This window comes from Sarcophilus harrisii, chromosome 3, assembly GCF_902635505.1.
Source record: "Sarcophilus harrisii chromosome 3, mSarHar1.11, whole genome shotgun sequence".
In the NCBI taxonomy this organism is placed as follows: domain Eukaryota; kingdom Metazoa; phylum Chordata; class Mammalia; order Dasyuromorphia; family Dasyuridae; genus Sarcophilus; species Sarcophilus harrisii.
Genome location: NC_045428.1, coordinates 441112462 through 441130599, shown reverse-complemented (window position 1 = coordinate 441130599; position 18138 = coordinate 441112462). Strand labels below are relative to the sequence as shown.

The following is an 18138-nucleotide window of genomic DNA, read 5'->3' as shown; positions in this document are numbered from 1 at the left end:
TGAGTTTAGCTTAGCAATGGACTTTACTGGTTGTCCAACTACCAACAGAATTTCAAAAGAATCATTACTAACCAATTTCGGAGTATAGTAATTTAGGAAGATCAATAACTATCTGCCGAATTTAAATTTTGAGTTTCTCATCTTTTCAGACTCTTTCCCTATAAATTGTTAAGCTATAGGATCCTGCTTTCCCTTTTCTAAAGGTTTTGAATCCTCCTTTTTCTAAAACCTAGGGAACATGTCAGGCTACACCCAGTTTTCCTCAACTCTGTCATAAAATTTACACTGAAGAAGTCATCTCTTCCCAAGATTGCCATCATTTCTACCTCAGCAATCTAGCCCTGAAGTTCCCCTTATGGTTTCCTCCACTTCTTCAAGAATGAAATAAACATATAGGCAAACCAAGAAATTATTCTTTCCTCTGCTCTAGGCAGAGAGTATTCCAGGAAATAGTGGGATAACTGAAATTCTGCATCATTTCTTTATCTTATCTATGTGCCAGATTTCCTCTACCTATTTCATCTTTCTACCTAGGTGATCTATCATACAAAGCCACAACAATTTTATGCTTTTGTATCTCTCCCTGAAGATATTCATAAAAATGCCCTCCTCCATGTTTTCCTCTTCTGGTAACTAGATTTCTCAGATAAGTAGACCTTCTTCATATGTAACTGCTATATTACAGTCTGCCCTTCCTTTCACTTAACCTGTTTCTTCTAAATAAATCACATATTCTTTCAAAGTTTTTTTAGTCATGTGTCCTTCCCACCAACACTCAGAATTACCTAATGACATCAAATTCGGATCTCTAGCTCAACTTGTTACTGCTACTTCCCCCACTTATATAACAACAAAGCTTTGGATTCTACTGTGTGGACATCTCTACAACTAATGGTATTCTTCTTATATTTAACTATCTTCAATGGTTTTCAATACAGAAGACACACATAAAGTACTTTTTTCCCCCTTGTTCCTTCCTTTCTATATTAAATTCATCTTGATTAGACTTTTTTAAGGCAAAAACATTCTTTACTCATTCTCCTTAGGGGCATTACAACTCTGGCCAGAAGCCAATAATTTTTTATATTTTATTCCTATGTTACTATCACTACTAACCACAAAAACCAGACTTATAAATGTAGATTTAATTCCCTTAATTTCTCTAAAGATGGTCTGAGGACAGATATTTAAATAAGACTTTTATATATTTTTACATATAATCTTACAAAAGAAGTTCATGGATTCTGCTGAAAGGTTCAGTAATTTTCACAGACAAAGGAATTAACTAGTACAAAGAGTATGTTATGGTAAAACACCATCTGAAATATGAAAATTTTAAAGAATTTGATCCTATAACAATGAATTAATCTATAGTGAAATAGGATGGAAAATACAGAAATAGATGAAATTTACCTTTTCTTCATCCAAATGGATTCCACTTATCTCAAAATCAAACAAAAATAATTCTGCCACTTTCCTAAAAATAAAATTGTTCTCATTACATATAAGTATTAACAAATATTTTCTCATCATAATTATTTTCTTTGACAAATAAATTCTAGCCTTAATGTGTGATCCTAAGCAAGTACCATGCTAAGCTCTGAGGAAGATAAAAAGACAAAAAAAAAACATAGTCCTTTACAATTCAAGGAACTTAGGAAGAAAATTATTTCCAAAGAATCTTCAACGTCTATTTGACTGATCCAAACATTTCCAGAATTTGTTTATTCCAGAATTCCAAAAAAATACATTTCCCATAATTTTTTTAGACAGGGGCAAAATTCTTTTTTGCTGGTACATTTATTAAATGCTAAGCTTCAGTGTAAAAAATTAAATCAACCATCTGGTTGTTTTTGTCTTAAGGATGGTGCCAAAACATCTGCATGTTTAACTGAGTTTCCATTTTTCACTCAGTTTTTAGCATCTTAAAGATCAAATAAATGAACATGTTGATAACTAATTTGAGGCTTTTATTCATGATGAACAGTATTGTGGTATAGTGAAAAGAACACTGAACTTGACTAAGCGTGTGACCTCAGCAAGTCATATGGCCTCTAGGAACACAATGTCCTCATTGAAAAATCAAGAAGCTGGTCTACATGGTGTCTAAGACCCCTTCTAGTTTTACACCTATAAGCCTAGTTTTTAAACCTATACACCCCAGAATAGGAAAGGATATCTCTCAATTTAATGATAGAGGGGTGAAAGAATATGCTGCAAGTAAATACATTAAGACAATTTAATTAAATACACATATCACTAATAATAGCACTCCTGCTCAAAAACTGTACTGCTTTTTGAATAAAATTCAGACTTATTTGCCTATCATTCAAGGCCCTTAATTAATTGGCAGCAACCTTCACTTCATCTAGTTAGCTACTGCCTCCTGTCATGTATTCTATATTTCAGCCAATCTGACTCAAAAGTCTTCTCATTTTCTCATCTCTATGCCTTTGTGCCTGTGGTTTCCTATAACTAAAACTGTTTTCCTTATTCTCTTTGTTGGTGGCTTGTCCATCCTTTAAAATTCAATGCCACTCCCTCCACTAAAGGTTTCCTGATTCTCCTTGCCCTTTAGGTCGATCATTTATGTCCTTTTCCTTCCCTTTTTTCTCCTTGCACTGTGTATAGCATTTTGTTTTATACTTTTCTTATGTACTAAGCATGTATTATAATTTTTTAGACAATAACTATGTTGTGTCCTAGAGAGGCAATATAATGCAATAGACAGGAGTCTCAGAAGAAACACCTGTTGCAAGTCCTACATGTGACACACACAAATTGTGACACTGGGCAAATCACTTAACCAACTTTTTAATGTTCTAGGAAACTCTCTGAGATGAGCAATTGCAGAGATAGTGTCTATCTTCATGACAGAGGAAGTTTCCTCACCATGGAGTCTCCTATACTATAGAAATCAATGTCTAGTACTGGTCCAAGTGTGTCTATGATATCATCTCTGCTAAGGTAAAGCTCAATGCTTTTGCATACAGAAGTTACTAAGTGGGTACAAAATTATTAAATAACAACAACAACAACAACAAAATAAACAATTTATGTACCCACAAAGCCTAGATCTGACAACCAAAGAACTAGTGCTAATATATTTATTTTGACTTTCTCCAAAATTCACTAATTTAAAACATAATACTGGTTTACATTTGCAAATCTTCTAGTTTCCAAACATGAGATTTCCTATCTATCTTCCAAATAGTAGCAGCCACACAGAATATTAAATTCTTTGAAGCTATGTGGGAAGCTCAATTCCTTAACTTATGAAAGCTGGCTTGTTTTTGTTTTCTTTTTTTAATTTTCATGATTGAAAAGTTTCTCAGGAAGACATTCTCTTTCTCTTGGCACATTTAAAAATATCAGGGGGAATTTATGCCTATTGAAGACCTACTATACTATACTGGCTTTCCACATCTATTTAAAATGGAAACAAAATCCTACTTCCTGTTGATCACAACAAAAGCTTCCTAGTTTGTGAAGATCAAAGGTACTTTCAGTCCATCTAAAATGACTAAATCACAAGCAAGGTGCTGTTTTGAGTGAAACCAATACTATTTGTAACCTAGAAGAATGAATTAACAAAACATGCTATCAGAATGGTAAAACATGTTCTAAGAATCTTTACTTAATTTTTACCTAAAGTAAAAACTTTTAATCATTTGATCCAACTGCTAAACTGTCACCTATTTTCTCATATATTGTTGATTCTTCAGAGAGATTCAAACTTTGATTGTTTTAGGAGGAAAGTTTTTTAGAAATTAATTTAACAAGGGAACTTGTGGAAAATACACGTATTCTTTAACCAATGTGATTTCTTTGATTTCAGTTTAAGAATCATATGATAATGATTAATGCTGGTTGCAATTCAGTTAGTTGCTATAACACTTAGAATGATACCATTAAAGTAGCTGGTGTAATTTTAAATAGACAATTATTTTGGTATATTATGTGTATTTCCACAGTAAAAAATTTAATAATAATCATACCTAGTAAAGCCAACTATATATAATACTGTTTTGTAAATAGAAATTTACTTAGTGCTGGTAACAACAGCTGATCACCAAAGTAGTAAAATGTTAGATATATAATTTGTTGTTGTTACTCACTTGTTTCAGTCGTGTCTGACTCTTTGTAACTCCATTTGGGGTTGTCTTGTCAAAGATACTGGAGTGGTCTGACAGCTCCTTCTCCAGCTCATTTTAGAGATGAGGTAACTGAGACAAACAGGGTTAGGTGACGTGCTCAGGGCCACACAGCTACTAAGTATCTAAACCTGGATTTGATCTTAAGTGTTGACTCCAGGTCTGGTGTTCTATCCAGTGGACCACCTAGCTACTTCCAGTTATATAATAATCAAGCTTAAAGTTATAAGTGAATAAACTACTTCCCACATGTCATTGATTTCATCAGATTTCTAAGAGGAATCAGAAGGGAGCTATTTATTTACTTAATCAACAGACAGTTATTAAGCATCTAATATACAAAAGGCCCTCTGCTGAATGCTTTGGGGGAATCACATAATTAAAAATATGCCCTCAAAGAGCTAATAGAATTATTGCGATGAAGAAATCAAGCATATTGCTGTAGATGTGTAGTTACAAAATGATTTTATCTAATTATGTTACTAATAACAATTCTTTTGAATATTCTTTTTACTACATTATTTTGAAAACATATTTCCTGTTATTGACTAATCCACAAATGTTTATTAATGGTAACTTCATGCTCACTCAAAATTATTCAAAATGGAATTATAGTTATTCTATATGAGCCAAGAATTATAGGAAGAGAAAGCCCTTTCTATTTCCAAATATCATACCTTGTCCAGTTACCTAATTAAACAATAGGAAATCCATACTAGCCCTCTTACGGAAATAAATAGATTTCACTAATTGAATGTGTTCCTTCAACTCTGTCCTTTGTTTCCTTTATCCAACTCAGCCTTCAAAAGAAGTAGAATGGCAGGAAGAAGAGAAAGGCAAGATAAGGAAGGTAAATGGAGGTAGTAAAGAAAGGAGGAGGTAAATACTCGCAGAGTAAATGACAATCTCCTCCTTCTTTGAAAAGATGTATACTAACTTCATTCAAAGTGAATCCCAGGATTGGCAGGGACCTCAGAAATCATTTCATTGAACACCACCACATAACTGAAGTCTAGTGAAGTAAAATTTCTTATTCCAAACCACATAAGTGTGATTGGACAAGGATTAGAACGTAAGCATCATGGCTTCCATTTCACTGTGCTTTCCATTATATCACACAGTAATAATTCACATCTTATGTAGGATTTTAAAATTTAAAAAGGACTGCTCTAACAACAGTAAGTTGGATATTACAATATTATCATCCTTCTTCATAAATAAGGAAACTGAGACTTAACAAAGTTAAGTGACTTGCCCAGGGTAACACATCTAATAAGTTTTGGATCCAGAATTTCAATCCATATCTCCTGATTCCAATTCCAGCATTTTTGCCAGCTCCCTCAACTCTTTTTCTCCATGACTTAATATTCATGATCATTACCCAATCTCTCCTTCCATCTATATCTCAAAGGAAAAGTGTCCTAAAATTTCCTAAAGCTAATCTTTTCCCTATCCCCTTGATACCACACACTGCCTCAATCTTCTAGCTCAATCTTTCCTTTTCTTGTGTATCACCATTTTCTCCCTTTCTATTGGCTTGGCAGTCATTCAAACATCCTTCTTCACCCACTATCTTTCCTAGCCATCTTTCCATAATGCAGAAGAGTAGGTGGATGGAGAGAGTAGTGAACATGAAATTAGGAAGACGTGGTTTGAAATCCCACAAGAATCTTCTGAACTTGTCCTACATAAACCAATGAGATGGTCAAAGACAGCCATAAACAAGATGCCTAACTCTTCTGAGTCTGTGTTTTTCACTGAAAAACAGTATGTAGATTTAATTATCTCTGATCTACTTCATAGATTAATGTAAGGCTCAAATGACATAGTAAATAGAAAGCTCTTGGAAAACTCAAGATATGACCAGTTATCTTTTTCCTCATCACCACCAACCTTCTGGGAAAAGCAATCTCTCCCCAATATCTCCACTTCCTCTCACTCAGCCATTCCTTAACCTTGGTGGTCTTACTTCCATCACAACCACTGAAAAACGACTTTTCATTTCCCAAAGGTTGTTAATTTTATAATATTTTGTATAAAACAAATCTGCTTTGGCTTAGACTTTTTCCAAAAGATAATCCAAATATAACACCTGTAACAGTGTCAGGATTTAAAGAGAAGTAGATTTGTTCTGTTCAGCCCTGAAAGGCTTGTACCCTCCACCTTGTATCTTCCTAAGCATCAAGCATAGGAAGTGCCTACTATTACTGAAATAATTTAGAAATTAAGCTGCTCAGCTTTAAAATACTAAATTGGTCAGAGTAAACTAAATAATCTGCCATCAATCACTGGAGCTTGACCTTACCCTCAATCCTTGGAAATGGATTTAATTGCTTACAGATACAACAGTTAGTTTTATGAAAGTTTGTTTTAGAAATAATCTAATATTACCATTACAAATATCTCTTGCTTTCCTTAAAGATTCACAAAAACATTAAAATGTTAAATATAAGTTAATAAACAAGTACCTGGTTTCAGGATCAAGAGAAGCCACAAGTTTTTCATCTGATAATAATTTTTTCAAACTTTGATATAATTCCACATTTGTATTTAACCTAGAAAAATTATAAATGAAAAACAAAGAGATTAGCATAATTTTAAATTCTAATTTATTATTATTTAGAAAATAAAATTCAATTCCATAGTATACATGAATAAAACTCAAGGATTTTCTCACTTAGACTATGAATATTATAACCATAGATAATTACCCCACAATTAATTACCAAGTCAAAGTTCAAAGTTAAGACCAGTGTTAGGATAAACAACTTTTCAAAACTGAGATATAAAGATTTCAACTATTCTTCCCTGTGGGGTAGAGAATAATTTTGCTTGTTAACATGCTTATCAATGTCCTAGATTAATATATAAATCATTTGTTCATTCTATTTGCAGATGTCATGAACCTGGAGAGAGAGATCTAGAAAGATTTTGGCACAGACTAGAATAGATCAAATAAGTGAAAATAAAAGGAAAGAAATAATATAATGTTCTACATTGGGATCAAAAAAATCAACTTCAGAATTACAGGATGGAGGGGAAAGTGTAGCTGGACCACAGTTCAGATCTTGAAATTTCATTAGTCAATGTGAGTCAACAATAAGAGATCACAGGCAAAAAAACTAATTGCATTCTTGGCTATTTTGAGAGCTGAAGTAATTATTCCATTATATTCTGACTATATCTAAGTACCTTATTCAGTTCTGGATACCACATTTTAGGAAAAATGTTGACATTCTGAATATCTCCAGAAAATAGTAAACAAAATTTGGTTTGGTGAATGATTTGGTAAGTGGTTTTAGCAAATGTTTGAACTAGAACTTATGTTATTGAGCAGGAGTCCCCAATGGCCTGCAAGCTAAGTCTGATGTTTAGATTTTTAAGCATAATAAAACTTTATTTTAAAATGTTAAAATTGTTCTTAGATCTCAGGAGTTTAAAAACGAAAGGTGGTAGTAATTGGAGATATTACCATGCAGTCTGTCAATCCTTACTATAAAAAACTGACTGAAGGAATTGTATATGTTTAGCCTGAAGAAAAAAGAATTAGGAAGCAAAGGGGGACAACTATAGTTGTTTTCAAGTATTTGAAAGATTGTCAAATAGAATAATCAGATTTGTTCTGTTTGACTGAAGAGAACAGAACTAAATGATAGAAATCCTGGTCAGTCCAGTCCCAAATGGTCCGAAGGATAATTAATTGTCTTTCACAAATCTGTGCCTTTGATAATTGTCTAATGCCTTCCAGATTACCAGATTGTTCCTCTAATGTCTGAAAATTAAGATAATAAAAACCATTCTCAGGAGCACTTATCAGGAAGTCTGCAGAAAAACACATTTCATTCTACTAGCCTTTAGTATGACATCATGAAGAGTTATGGAAAGAAACTATTAATAGTAGCTTACAATTATGTATATGCGTTACAGCATACAAAAACTGCCATCCTAAAAATTACCTTATAAAGAAGAGCATAAATTATGGAGAGCTTCAGGGGTAAAAGCTGAGAAACTCGGATTTGAGTCATAACTCCAATAGTTAACTAATTCAGTGTTTAAGTAACTTGTTCAAAGTCACTAAGCTAGTTAACTATTGGAACTATAATTCAAATCCAGGGGGTTCTTTCTACAATATAGTACTGCCTAAAGATTCCTCTCAACTCAAAGTTTCTACATCATGTTAAAGGGAAAAAAAAGTTACTGATCACATATTTATCAATGAAAAGGACCTAATGCTGCAAGTAATAGAGTCAATCTAGTCCAAACTCCTTATTTTACAGCTGAGAAAAAATGAGGCCCAGGAATTTTAGCAGATTAAGTGACTTGTCTAATGTTACCTAGGTAGTAAATAAAGGCAAATCTTTGATTTTTGTCTTAAGAAAAATTTAAGGAAACAAATCTGAGGTAATATTTTAGTTGGAATTTAGTTAAGAGCTAAAAAAAAAAAAAAATCCACATCTAGATTCATGGTTGTCATTAAAATTGAAGTCATTTGATGAAAATATAATTTCTTTATGGCTTGCAGCACACATATATCAATACAAATCATCTTCAGCTACTTCAACACTCATTATTTCATTAGTTGATTATTTCCAGTGATACACCACCTTTCTCTTCAGTCTTTCATGGTTTCATAAGTTGATGAGGCCAAAAGTTAAAAAGACCATTTAGACAAATGAAAAATCCTAGAGAATTTGAGTAAAAATAATGAACATTAATTAGCCTGGTTAATAAGTAATAAATTGATGGTCAGTGGTTTCTCTCAGTAATTAAAGACCCCTACTAGAGAAACTTGTGAACAATTAATAAGGGGATGAATATTTAACTTGTGTAGGTGGGCTAAATTTTCAGTTCCTCCTGGTGAGAAGTGACTTGATCATGAGACTCAGCCATATCCAGCAACCTGGACAAAGGAATCCATCTCTACCCAGACTCCTGTTTGGCTTTTTCCTAAATGTGTTAGGTTACCCTAAATTCTAACGGAGAGGGGCAAAGATTTGGGTTTTCTGCTTTGGAACCACAATTCACCTACATTAGATTCTATTTATATTCTAAACAGAAGCAAGGTTTCCAATTAGGTAAGGTCCATGTATCCAGTATGCACCCCAAGAATTAGACCAATCTCATCTGTCTTGTCCAAAGATTGATTTATTTACCAAGGCTGTTCTCTGAATCAAGGAAAAAAAAAAAAAAAAACCTGGAGCTTAATTAATAATAGGTGATTAATTTAATAGAAAGTAATAATTTTGCTTACCAACAACCAACCCTTTGGAGATCAATCTTCCTTACTAAGTAGACTGATCCTTTGACAATAGTTCATTGGTCTTTCTAGTTCAACAGGGCCCTCCAAGGCTAGTACTCCATTACCACTCAGAGTTAATTTCATGCCATAATGAAGCCTTAGAGCAGGGGTCCTCAAACTTTTTAAACAGGGGGCCAGTTCACTGTCCCTCAGACTGTTGGAAGGCCAGACTATAGTAAAAACAAAAACTTTTGTTTTGTGAACCTTTATATAAAGAAACTTCATAGCCCTGGGTGAGGGGGATAAACATCCTCAGCTGCTGCATCTGGCCTGCAGCCGTAGTTTGAGGACCCCTGCCTTAGAGTATGACTTTAAGTGAAAGGTAATTTTCAGCTACTAATATGTTAGCTAGTACACTTCTCTCACTTACATTAAGTAAATGCAGATGTTTTTATAATATGCAAGTTCTAAAAATTTGTCATGGTTTCTAACAGCAAGTGCACATAAACAGGAAAGGTGACTTTCATTCCCACACAATATAAGCTTCTTGAAGCAGTTGTGGTTTACTATGTCTCTACAGGGATCAAAAATATCTAGAAATACTCTTTTATCCTGTCAGCTATACCAGGGAAATTTTCTTGGTTCCCAAAACAACTCCTCCTGATATAGATTTTAGGGACACTAAACATTGACATTTCACAAATCAAAACAAAACTGTACAAATATTATAGGCCATAGTTATTGCTTACAGGCTCAGGAAATTGACTTATATTTGTCACGTTTTACTGGCACATAGTACTTAATCAAAGCAATAGAGCATCCCAAGTTCATCATTCTGACAAAATAAATGATATACATTCTTTTATGTGGCATCAAATGCTTTTGTTGGCAACACTGAAGTATTAAAAGAGAAAAGATTGTTATTATGCAAACTCAATATTTTATCAAATATGAAAACATACTTTTCTACCATGGTACCAATGTTTCTGCAGGCTTCTTCGGCTGCCTCTCTGTATGCAGGGTCAGGATGCGCAATTTTCACAAAATCAGCCTAATAAAAGGGAAAGAGAAACCAAAAGGGAATGATGATGGAAAATAACTTTCCAGGATTTAAAAACAGATAAAAATTTATATTTTAAAATGGTCATCCAGTAGTTTACATCTTCTATTTAGTTTAACCAATCTATTTTTTTCCCTCTAAATTGGTTTAATAAAGGCTGGTAGTAAGTATACTGTGCTCCAAAGAAAACATTTTTAGCTTATTTTCAGTTTGGCAGAAAAATCTTGTAACTCCAAAGAAATGTTTAAAAATTGCTTTTAATAAATTTAGATCTTTATCTAAAAATGTGAATTTGAAATAATTCTCTCTCCATGTGTGCATTTTCCTCTACTAGTTTATACCTATTAATTCAGTACCACAAAATAACCTTGCAAAGCAATAGTATTTGCAATATATATTAGAGCTAAGAAACTTCATCTGACAGTATAATTATATTCCTTTTCCTCTCTCATCTCAGCACTTTCTATATAGGACTTTTAGAATCTCCACTTTCAATCTGGGATTTCTATACTAATGCTATGAAGGGTTACAATGAATATATTCAGAACCTGATTAAATTATTTTTAATTTCTTCAAAAAGCTTAAAATGAAAGTGTAAGTGAAAAAAATTTAAGCTACTAGCCTTATAACAATTTTACTTTTAATAGAAACAAACTATTATCTCAGTAACTACAAAATGTTTTGTTAGGCTTTTCTTTGTGAAGGCAATGGTAATATCACATGCAATAAATGTATAAAATACAATCAACACAAGAGATAATAATCCATTTTAATGCACATAATTATGTAAATAAATATCACTGACATTCTTTTAATAGCAACAACAGAGTAGAATTAAAGTGCATAAAATGTTAATTAAGCAGAAATTTACAAAGTAATTTTTAATGGCCAAGTATAACATACTACAGGCAATATAACCTCTTTTAGTTAATAAAGAATGACAGCTCTTAAAACCAGAAGATGCCTTTTAAGCTAATCCAATCTTTTCATTTTACAGATGAGGGAACTGAGGCCCAGCAAGGTTAAGGGTCTTATACTAACTAGTACTTAGCATTAACAAGTACTTTGACATTAAAGAAAAACTTTATCCATTTAGCATAATGGTAGAAGAAATAAGGTAAATGAATCTGAATCCCCCCCCACACAAACACATCACTGCCTTATTATTTGAGAAATGGAATAATTCTGCCATTCTACATAACAAATTTAAGATATTAGTGGTATCATGGTACCATGGTATCAAGAGGAGTCAAACATAATTGAATTAGAACACAACTTAGTTCAATAAAACTACTCTTTTACAAGGACAACCTTACTGGCTGCTTTATAATGAAATATTTTTAAAAAATTTATTCAATAACAATCATATATACAAAATTCGGATGATCAAAATTTGTTCTGAGATTTCACATACTTTGAAACTGACATTTAGACAAGATAAAAGATTGAAAAGTAGCATTTTATTCTACAGTGAAGAGTAAGGAAAAAAAAGAATCAAAATGAACTTTAATGCAATCAAATGAAAGCAAACATCTGGGAAAAGTTAGTAAAATAAGCATGCTAAGAAACTATAAGTCCTTATTAGGCAGCAAACCAATTTCTCAACCAAATGCCAGTGCTGTCAACTCTTTAGTATTTCCAGAGAATTTTAAAGTAAGCAATATTTGCTTTCAAGTTTTTATTGATATAAGCAAGTTATGTGACAAAAGCATTTGATACTATGCAGTATTCATTTAATAACACTCATTCCATATACAGTTGATGAAAAATATTGTCCCTGCCCTGAAGGAGCTTACAATCTATTTTTTAAACTCAAAAGCAGACCTTTTAGCAAACTTAAAAATTTGCTCCAACCCCAGGAGATTTGGAGCAAGTGTATTCTGATCAGAGAGGTGATAGTACTTTAATATGACAGGAAGAAGGAAGCAGGAAAAGCAATAAACAGATAGGATGGGGAAGCTAAACAATTTTTGAAACTTTCCTAAGTCAGATCCTCACAGTATTTGCAAAAGGCTATGCTAAAAAATGGAAGTAAATACTTCTATTTGATGCAACCATAATATTCAAATGACAAAGAAAAAAAAAACAACAACAACAACAAAAAAAAAAACAGTCCAAGAACAAATACTGATAATCTTAAATGACCTAGCATTTTGGACCTGTGGCACCACTTCTTCACTCCAAAAATATGAATAAGAATTAAATCACATTTTTTGGTCCTGAGAAGTAAGTTATAAGTCAGAATAACACTATTAGAAGCAAAGAAGGCTTGTGTATCTACATCAATAAAAATAGGCTAAAGATACCCTTTTCAAAAATGTCAAATTTGATTTTAAAAACTTCATTCTAACGCAATACAAATGATCACTCATTTGCTCTTTCAAAAAAATTTCCTTTATATTTCTATGTATTATAAAGATGTTACTAAAGAGTTCCATGCAAGTCAACTTTTTTAATAAAATTTTATCTTAAAGGTAACAAAAAATTTTTTGACATAAAGGTATATAATTTCTTACAGTGTATATCTGTCATGAGAATAAGGGGTCTTCTAATGATGTCTTGTACATCTGCAATGCTAAATGTCAAGTTCCCTTAAAACAGTAAATACCTAGATTCTTTTTTTCATTGTCAATGTATTTTCAGCTGCACAATAAATGGTAAATATTCTTATAAGAATAATATCTGAGAATCTGCTTTTTTCCTCAAATACAATTTTCCAAATAGACATTTGTATACTGTAGTATATTAACACCACTACTGACAGAAAAAAAATAATTACAAATGTGGCTCAAATTAATTTTTTATTATTATTAAAGAGAAAAGTTCAAGCCTTAAAATAGATCTTACCAAATCTGCCACTTTGCACAAGGCATCTGAAAGCTGATCAAAGATATACACAGTTTGTGGTCCAGGTGGTGTAGCACATGCACTCTCTACTAGAGACTCAGTTTGTCTTAGGGCTTTTTCTTGTGCAACAAAAAATCCTTCAGGAGAACTTAGCTCTGGGACACCAAACAGACCCTAAAATTCAAAGAATATTTTCAATTTATGACCAAAATATGAAATATAAATTTTGTCAGTACTGTTTCCAAAGGCAATCCTATTTTCAGGTGCTTCATTCCATTATTTTATAACTATTATCACCTCCACATAAATACACTCACCTCATGCTAGAGAACAACAGCCTTACCTGAATTGTTCTACCCAAGTTAGATCAATTGGTATTTTTTGTAAAAAATCAAAGTTTTTAAATAAATAATTCTTTAAATAATTATTAATTAAAAATCAGATTTTTAATAATTAAATTAAATCCTCTGAATCTCCTTTTCTCTTGTAACATTCTATGCAAACCTTCAAACAAGAAGTTTTCTCAGATATCCTAATTTATGGACTCTCACTTCAGATACATTGCATTCTAATTCATAACTGAATAAAAATCCCCTCTACAAGATTCCCAATGTGTATGTAACCATGAAATGATGGGAAATCTACTAATGCCAAAGTAGCACAATGAGTACGTAATCATGAAATGATGGGGAATCTACTAATCCCAAAGCAGTCCACTGTACTTTTAAACCCACCTCTCAGTGAGCTTTTCATTATACTAAACCCAAATTTGACTCAAAAGCATCATCTCACTGCTTCTAGTTCTGTCCTCTAGGGCCAAACAGAATTAAATACCTTCCTCTTTCTCTTCCTTTTCTGAAAAACAATGAAAGTACATTCAAGTAATCTTTTCTACTTTAAGTTTTATAAATGAAAAACATTTAAAAAATCTGTAAACTTGTTTTTAATATCTGATCGTGAGCAACATTATTACTAATCTTGATCCTTAAAAATGCTTACATTTATAAATTACTTTGGAGTTACAATGTCTTTTGTATACATCACTTGATCCTCACTACAAGACAATGTAAGTTGTTTTATACTATGCCCCTTCTATGAGAAAACTGAAGGTCACAGAAGCTGGGTAAGTTGGTTAAGATCAGACTGAAATGCCAAAGGGAGTATTCAAACCCAGTCCAATTCTCTTTGGGATTCCCAAAGGACTGTCTATAAATTCTAGAAAGAATCCATTCCCTTACACAAGAATGAGTATTCGGCTTAAATCTCCATCTTCATAAAATAATTTTGCAATTTTTTTAATGCATTTATTAGGGAACACCATGCATTGTAATATACCTTTTTGTTTCCTCCACAGGGCTGCTAAGTAAAGCAGTGGATAGAGTGTAAGGCCTGGAGTCAGGAAGACCTTAGTTCAAAAATTTTGCCTCAAACACTTCCTAGTTGTGTGATCCTGAACAAGTAATTTAATCCTGTAAAATGAGCTTAAGGAAATGACAAATGAGTTGGCTACAAATGAAATGAATAACAAAAATGTCCTCTGTATCAGGAGTTCTTACACCTGTGTCACAGACCACATTTTCTCCCCCCCCATTATCCATCCAAAATTTATGGACCTCTTATAAGAATGTTTTTAAATAAATAAAATGAAATACATAGGATTGCAAAGGAAGTCAATTATAATGTAATTATTAAAATTTTTATTTAAAAACAATTTCATGAACTTCAGGATAAGAACTCCTACTCCAGTCTATACTTTTCTTGAGGCCATAGATTTTGATTTATTTGAATCTTGTACCTTTCCCAGTGTTTAAGACTTTTTTTTTTAATATGAAAAGCATCAGAGATGATTAGTGTTGAGTCTGCCCTCTCTCTAATATATTACAGCTCTTCTCCCCCCAATCCCATAGATGGTGTTTGAATGTTGTTTTAGTCAGAAAGTTAATCACTCTGCAAGTTAATGATAAACCTTCCTGAACTGAGAAACTCAGGAAGTTGATACTAAGGAAGTCAATATCCCTTCTAAGTGAGACATGAGGGATGGACTGAAGCTGGCATAGAATCCAGGATCACACAAGGGATGATGAGCAGGACTTTATCGAGGGACAATATTTTTAACAAAAATATAGACAGGGTTCTATTGAATTAGACAGACCTCAATGGAGGGCAAATGAGAAAACATGTAGAGTTACTCAGTATGAAGAAGCTCAGGGCTTTGCAGAGGTCTGCATCAGGAGAGGAAGTCCCTATACTCAGGAACTCTAAATTCATCCATCAGTTTGGAAAGTTGCTGTGTCTTGAACCAAATCCTCATAGCTTTACAAATTTCTAAGTTTAAGGTAGTAATCAGAGGACTATCTATCATTAGTAGATAAAGTAGATTTGAATAAGGAAGGCTTACCTAGAGAAAAATATAAGGAGAAAAAGGAAATATACTATAACATTTCAGAAAAGCATATGTTTATAGTTAGCAAGAACATTATTTAATCACATCTTGCATCTTGCAGTGATTTATATCTGATATCAATCAATTCTACCCTAATTTCACTTTCTAGAAACAAACTTCCTGAAAACTCTCTACCAATTGAGCCACCAAGGATCAATTAAGATCCAGCTCCTTAAACAGTCGTTCACCACCCCATATGTGGAGGTCATAAAATGATTTATTATCAACAAATTATGTTTTACATACCTATAGACCTAGGGTCACATAAAAATTTCTTGGGAGAAAAGGGGTCTCAAATGGAAAGTTTAAAAAGCCCTGACTTAAGATAGCTACTTTCCAACTCAAAGGATGTTATTTTATCCTTTGTGAGGGGCTTTCCTCCACTAAAGCATATCATAACATTCTTCACCTTAGCAGACAACTCACAAAATACCAGTGACTAAAATAATTCATGAACTGATGATCAGCCTTTTCACATTAAGTTGGGCTGATCAGTCCTATAATGTAAACCCTTCCTAGCTAACTATAAGATCTACCAGCATTCAGGGCTCCACTGACTGGTCTTCAAGAATCCATCAGGGCGAGCGTCATATAATAATGTCAATATGAGACAGCAGAATGGAACTTCAGTAGTTAATGGCTTGAGATTATCTATTAGTTAAAAAAGAAACCCTAGAAAAACAAAGGCATTCCCCATGATTCTTTATATCAGCCCTCTTCCCTATATTCTTTACTTGGGAGAAAATACTTAAAAGTCCTTTAGAATCTGTCTCCAGATGCAAATGAACTAATTTCCTACCAAATTGGACTGCTTCTTGCTGTTTTCGCCTAAGCAGTTCCCATGCCTGAAATGCTGCCAGCTTAGGAACCTCAAGAGTCCTTCCCGATCTCCCCATTTCTCCTCCAACTCCATAAATACTTTGTGTTCACTTTGCATATATCTTGTATTTAATTTTCTGTGAATGTTATATCCTGGCTTGACTAGGCCTCTTGCCAGGCACGTGACCCCCACACCGTCACCCCTTTGCACTTTCCCTATGAAAATGGGAATTACACATACTGCTGGGCTCACAGACATACTGTGAAGTCCCCGCTTTATAACTCTGCAATGCTGAGTGAATTGTCGTTCTTCCTTTCTTGTGTTACTTCACTCTGGTCCATGAATGCAATCCTGCTCTAAGAGTCAGGTGCAAGGTCTCCCTCTCCCCCTTTCCAAGTGGGTAAAAATTCCCAAACACCGTGAGCATCCAATCAAGCACCTCAGAGTCTCCCGATTTCCCTTTAGGAAAGGTGGAGATGGGGAAGAGATTAAAAATGAAAGATGCAGAAGGTCAAACCAAGAACGAACGGGGCTCCCCGGATAGACGGCTTGCCCGCAGCCCCGAGGAGCTCTCATTCAGGCAGAGGTAGAAGCAGATTTAGGGCTGCAAGGGTCTTAAAGAGTCACCGAGTCCCCATTTTGTTGAAGGGAAAACTGAGGCCCACAGGGGCGAAGTGGCTTGCCCAAGGTCACACAGGCAGGGACTGGCAGCGCAAGGGCGCCAATGGCTCACTCCCCACACAACGCTTTTCCCAAGCCGCCCCTCGAGGGCCGCTCACCCGGCGCTCTCCGAACAGCTTCTCACGCTCGGGCTGCGTTTTGACATTGAAGGCGGCTCCGACCGGAGACCAGCTGGTGCTGACCCGACGGAGGCCGCCGCCGCCGCCGCCGCCGCCTCGGATCTTTCTCAGCAGCCGCCAGGTTACCGGGCCCAAGCACCCCAGCCTCGGAGCCCTCAGCATGCTGAGCCCGGCAGCGCGCTGCCTGGCGCGCCGTCCTCCAGAGAGCGGCTCAAGTTCCTTCTGCCTAGGGCTCCGCTCCGCAGCCCGGCGGGCTTCTCCTAGGCGGCAGCCCCACGCGCGCCCGGCTCGCACGCCGCGCCGCGCCGCGCCGCGCCGCTACCGCCCACTTCCGGCTTCCGAGAGAGTCGCGAAGCGTGACGTCAGCACGCGAGCGGAGAAAAACACCCCACGCGCACCTCCTCGCCTCCCTTTTCCTGCGCTTTCGTGTGCACGACCCCGTGTGGCGGGAGTTAGAAACGGACAGAAAAAACTCATTAATTCCGCGGCTGCGAGCTTTTTTTTTTTTTTTTTTTTTTTGAGGGTAGGATAAATCAGGACCTCTTAAACCTTTTTTTCCTAGCGCTCCCTTAGAGAATTTTTAACGTGTCCCGGGATCTATAGGTGTATAGAATAGGTAGTCAAAAATTTATTGACAATAAACCGTGACTTATTTTAAAATAATTAATTCTTTGGCATACATATAATGTTACCATTTATTAAAGACAACAGGAAGTTTGCATATTCATGAGGTGAACGCGCTTGTTTATGTTTCCTCAAGAACTAAATAACAGCG

The 18138-nt window shown here is 34.7% G+C and overlaps 1 protein-coding gene across 1 annotated transcript in view; it reads right to left on the bottom strand.

The window, feature by feature from the left end:
- The window catches only part of MIPEP (mitochondrial intermediate peptidase), a 159565-nt gene extending 141875 nt beyond the window's left edge, over positions 1–17690 (bottom strand). Inside the window, exons 1-5 of the mRNA XM_003764462.3 lie at positions 17343–17690; positions 13301–13474; positions 10356–10444; positions 6623–6709; positions 1414–1477 (exon numbers count right to left, since the gene is read on the bottom strand). Coding sequence (XP_003764510.3) covers positions 1414–1477; positions 6623–6709; positions 10356–10444; positions 13301–13474; positions 17343–17525 — 597 coding nt within the window. The 5' untranslated portion in view covers positions 17526–17690. The remainder of the gene's footprint in view (positions 1–1413; positions 1478–6622; positions 6710–10355; positions 10445–13300; positions 13475–17342) is intronic.
- Between the last annotated feature and the right edge of the window lie 448 nt (positions 17691–18138).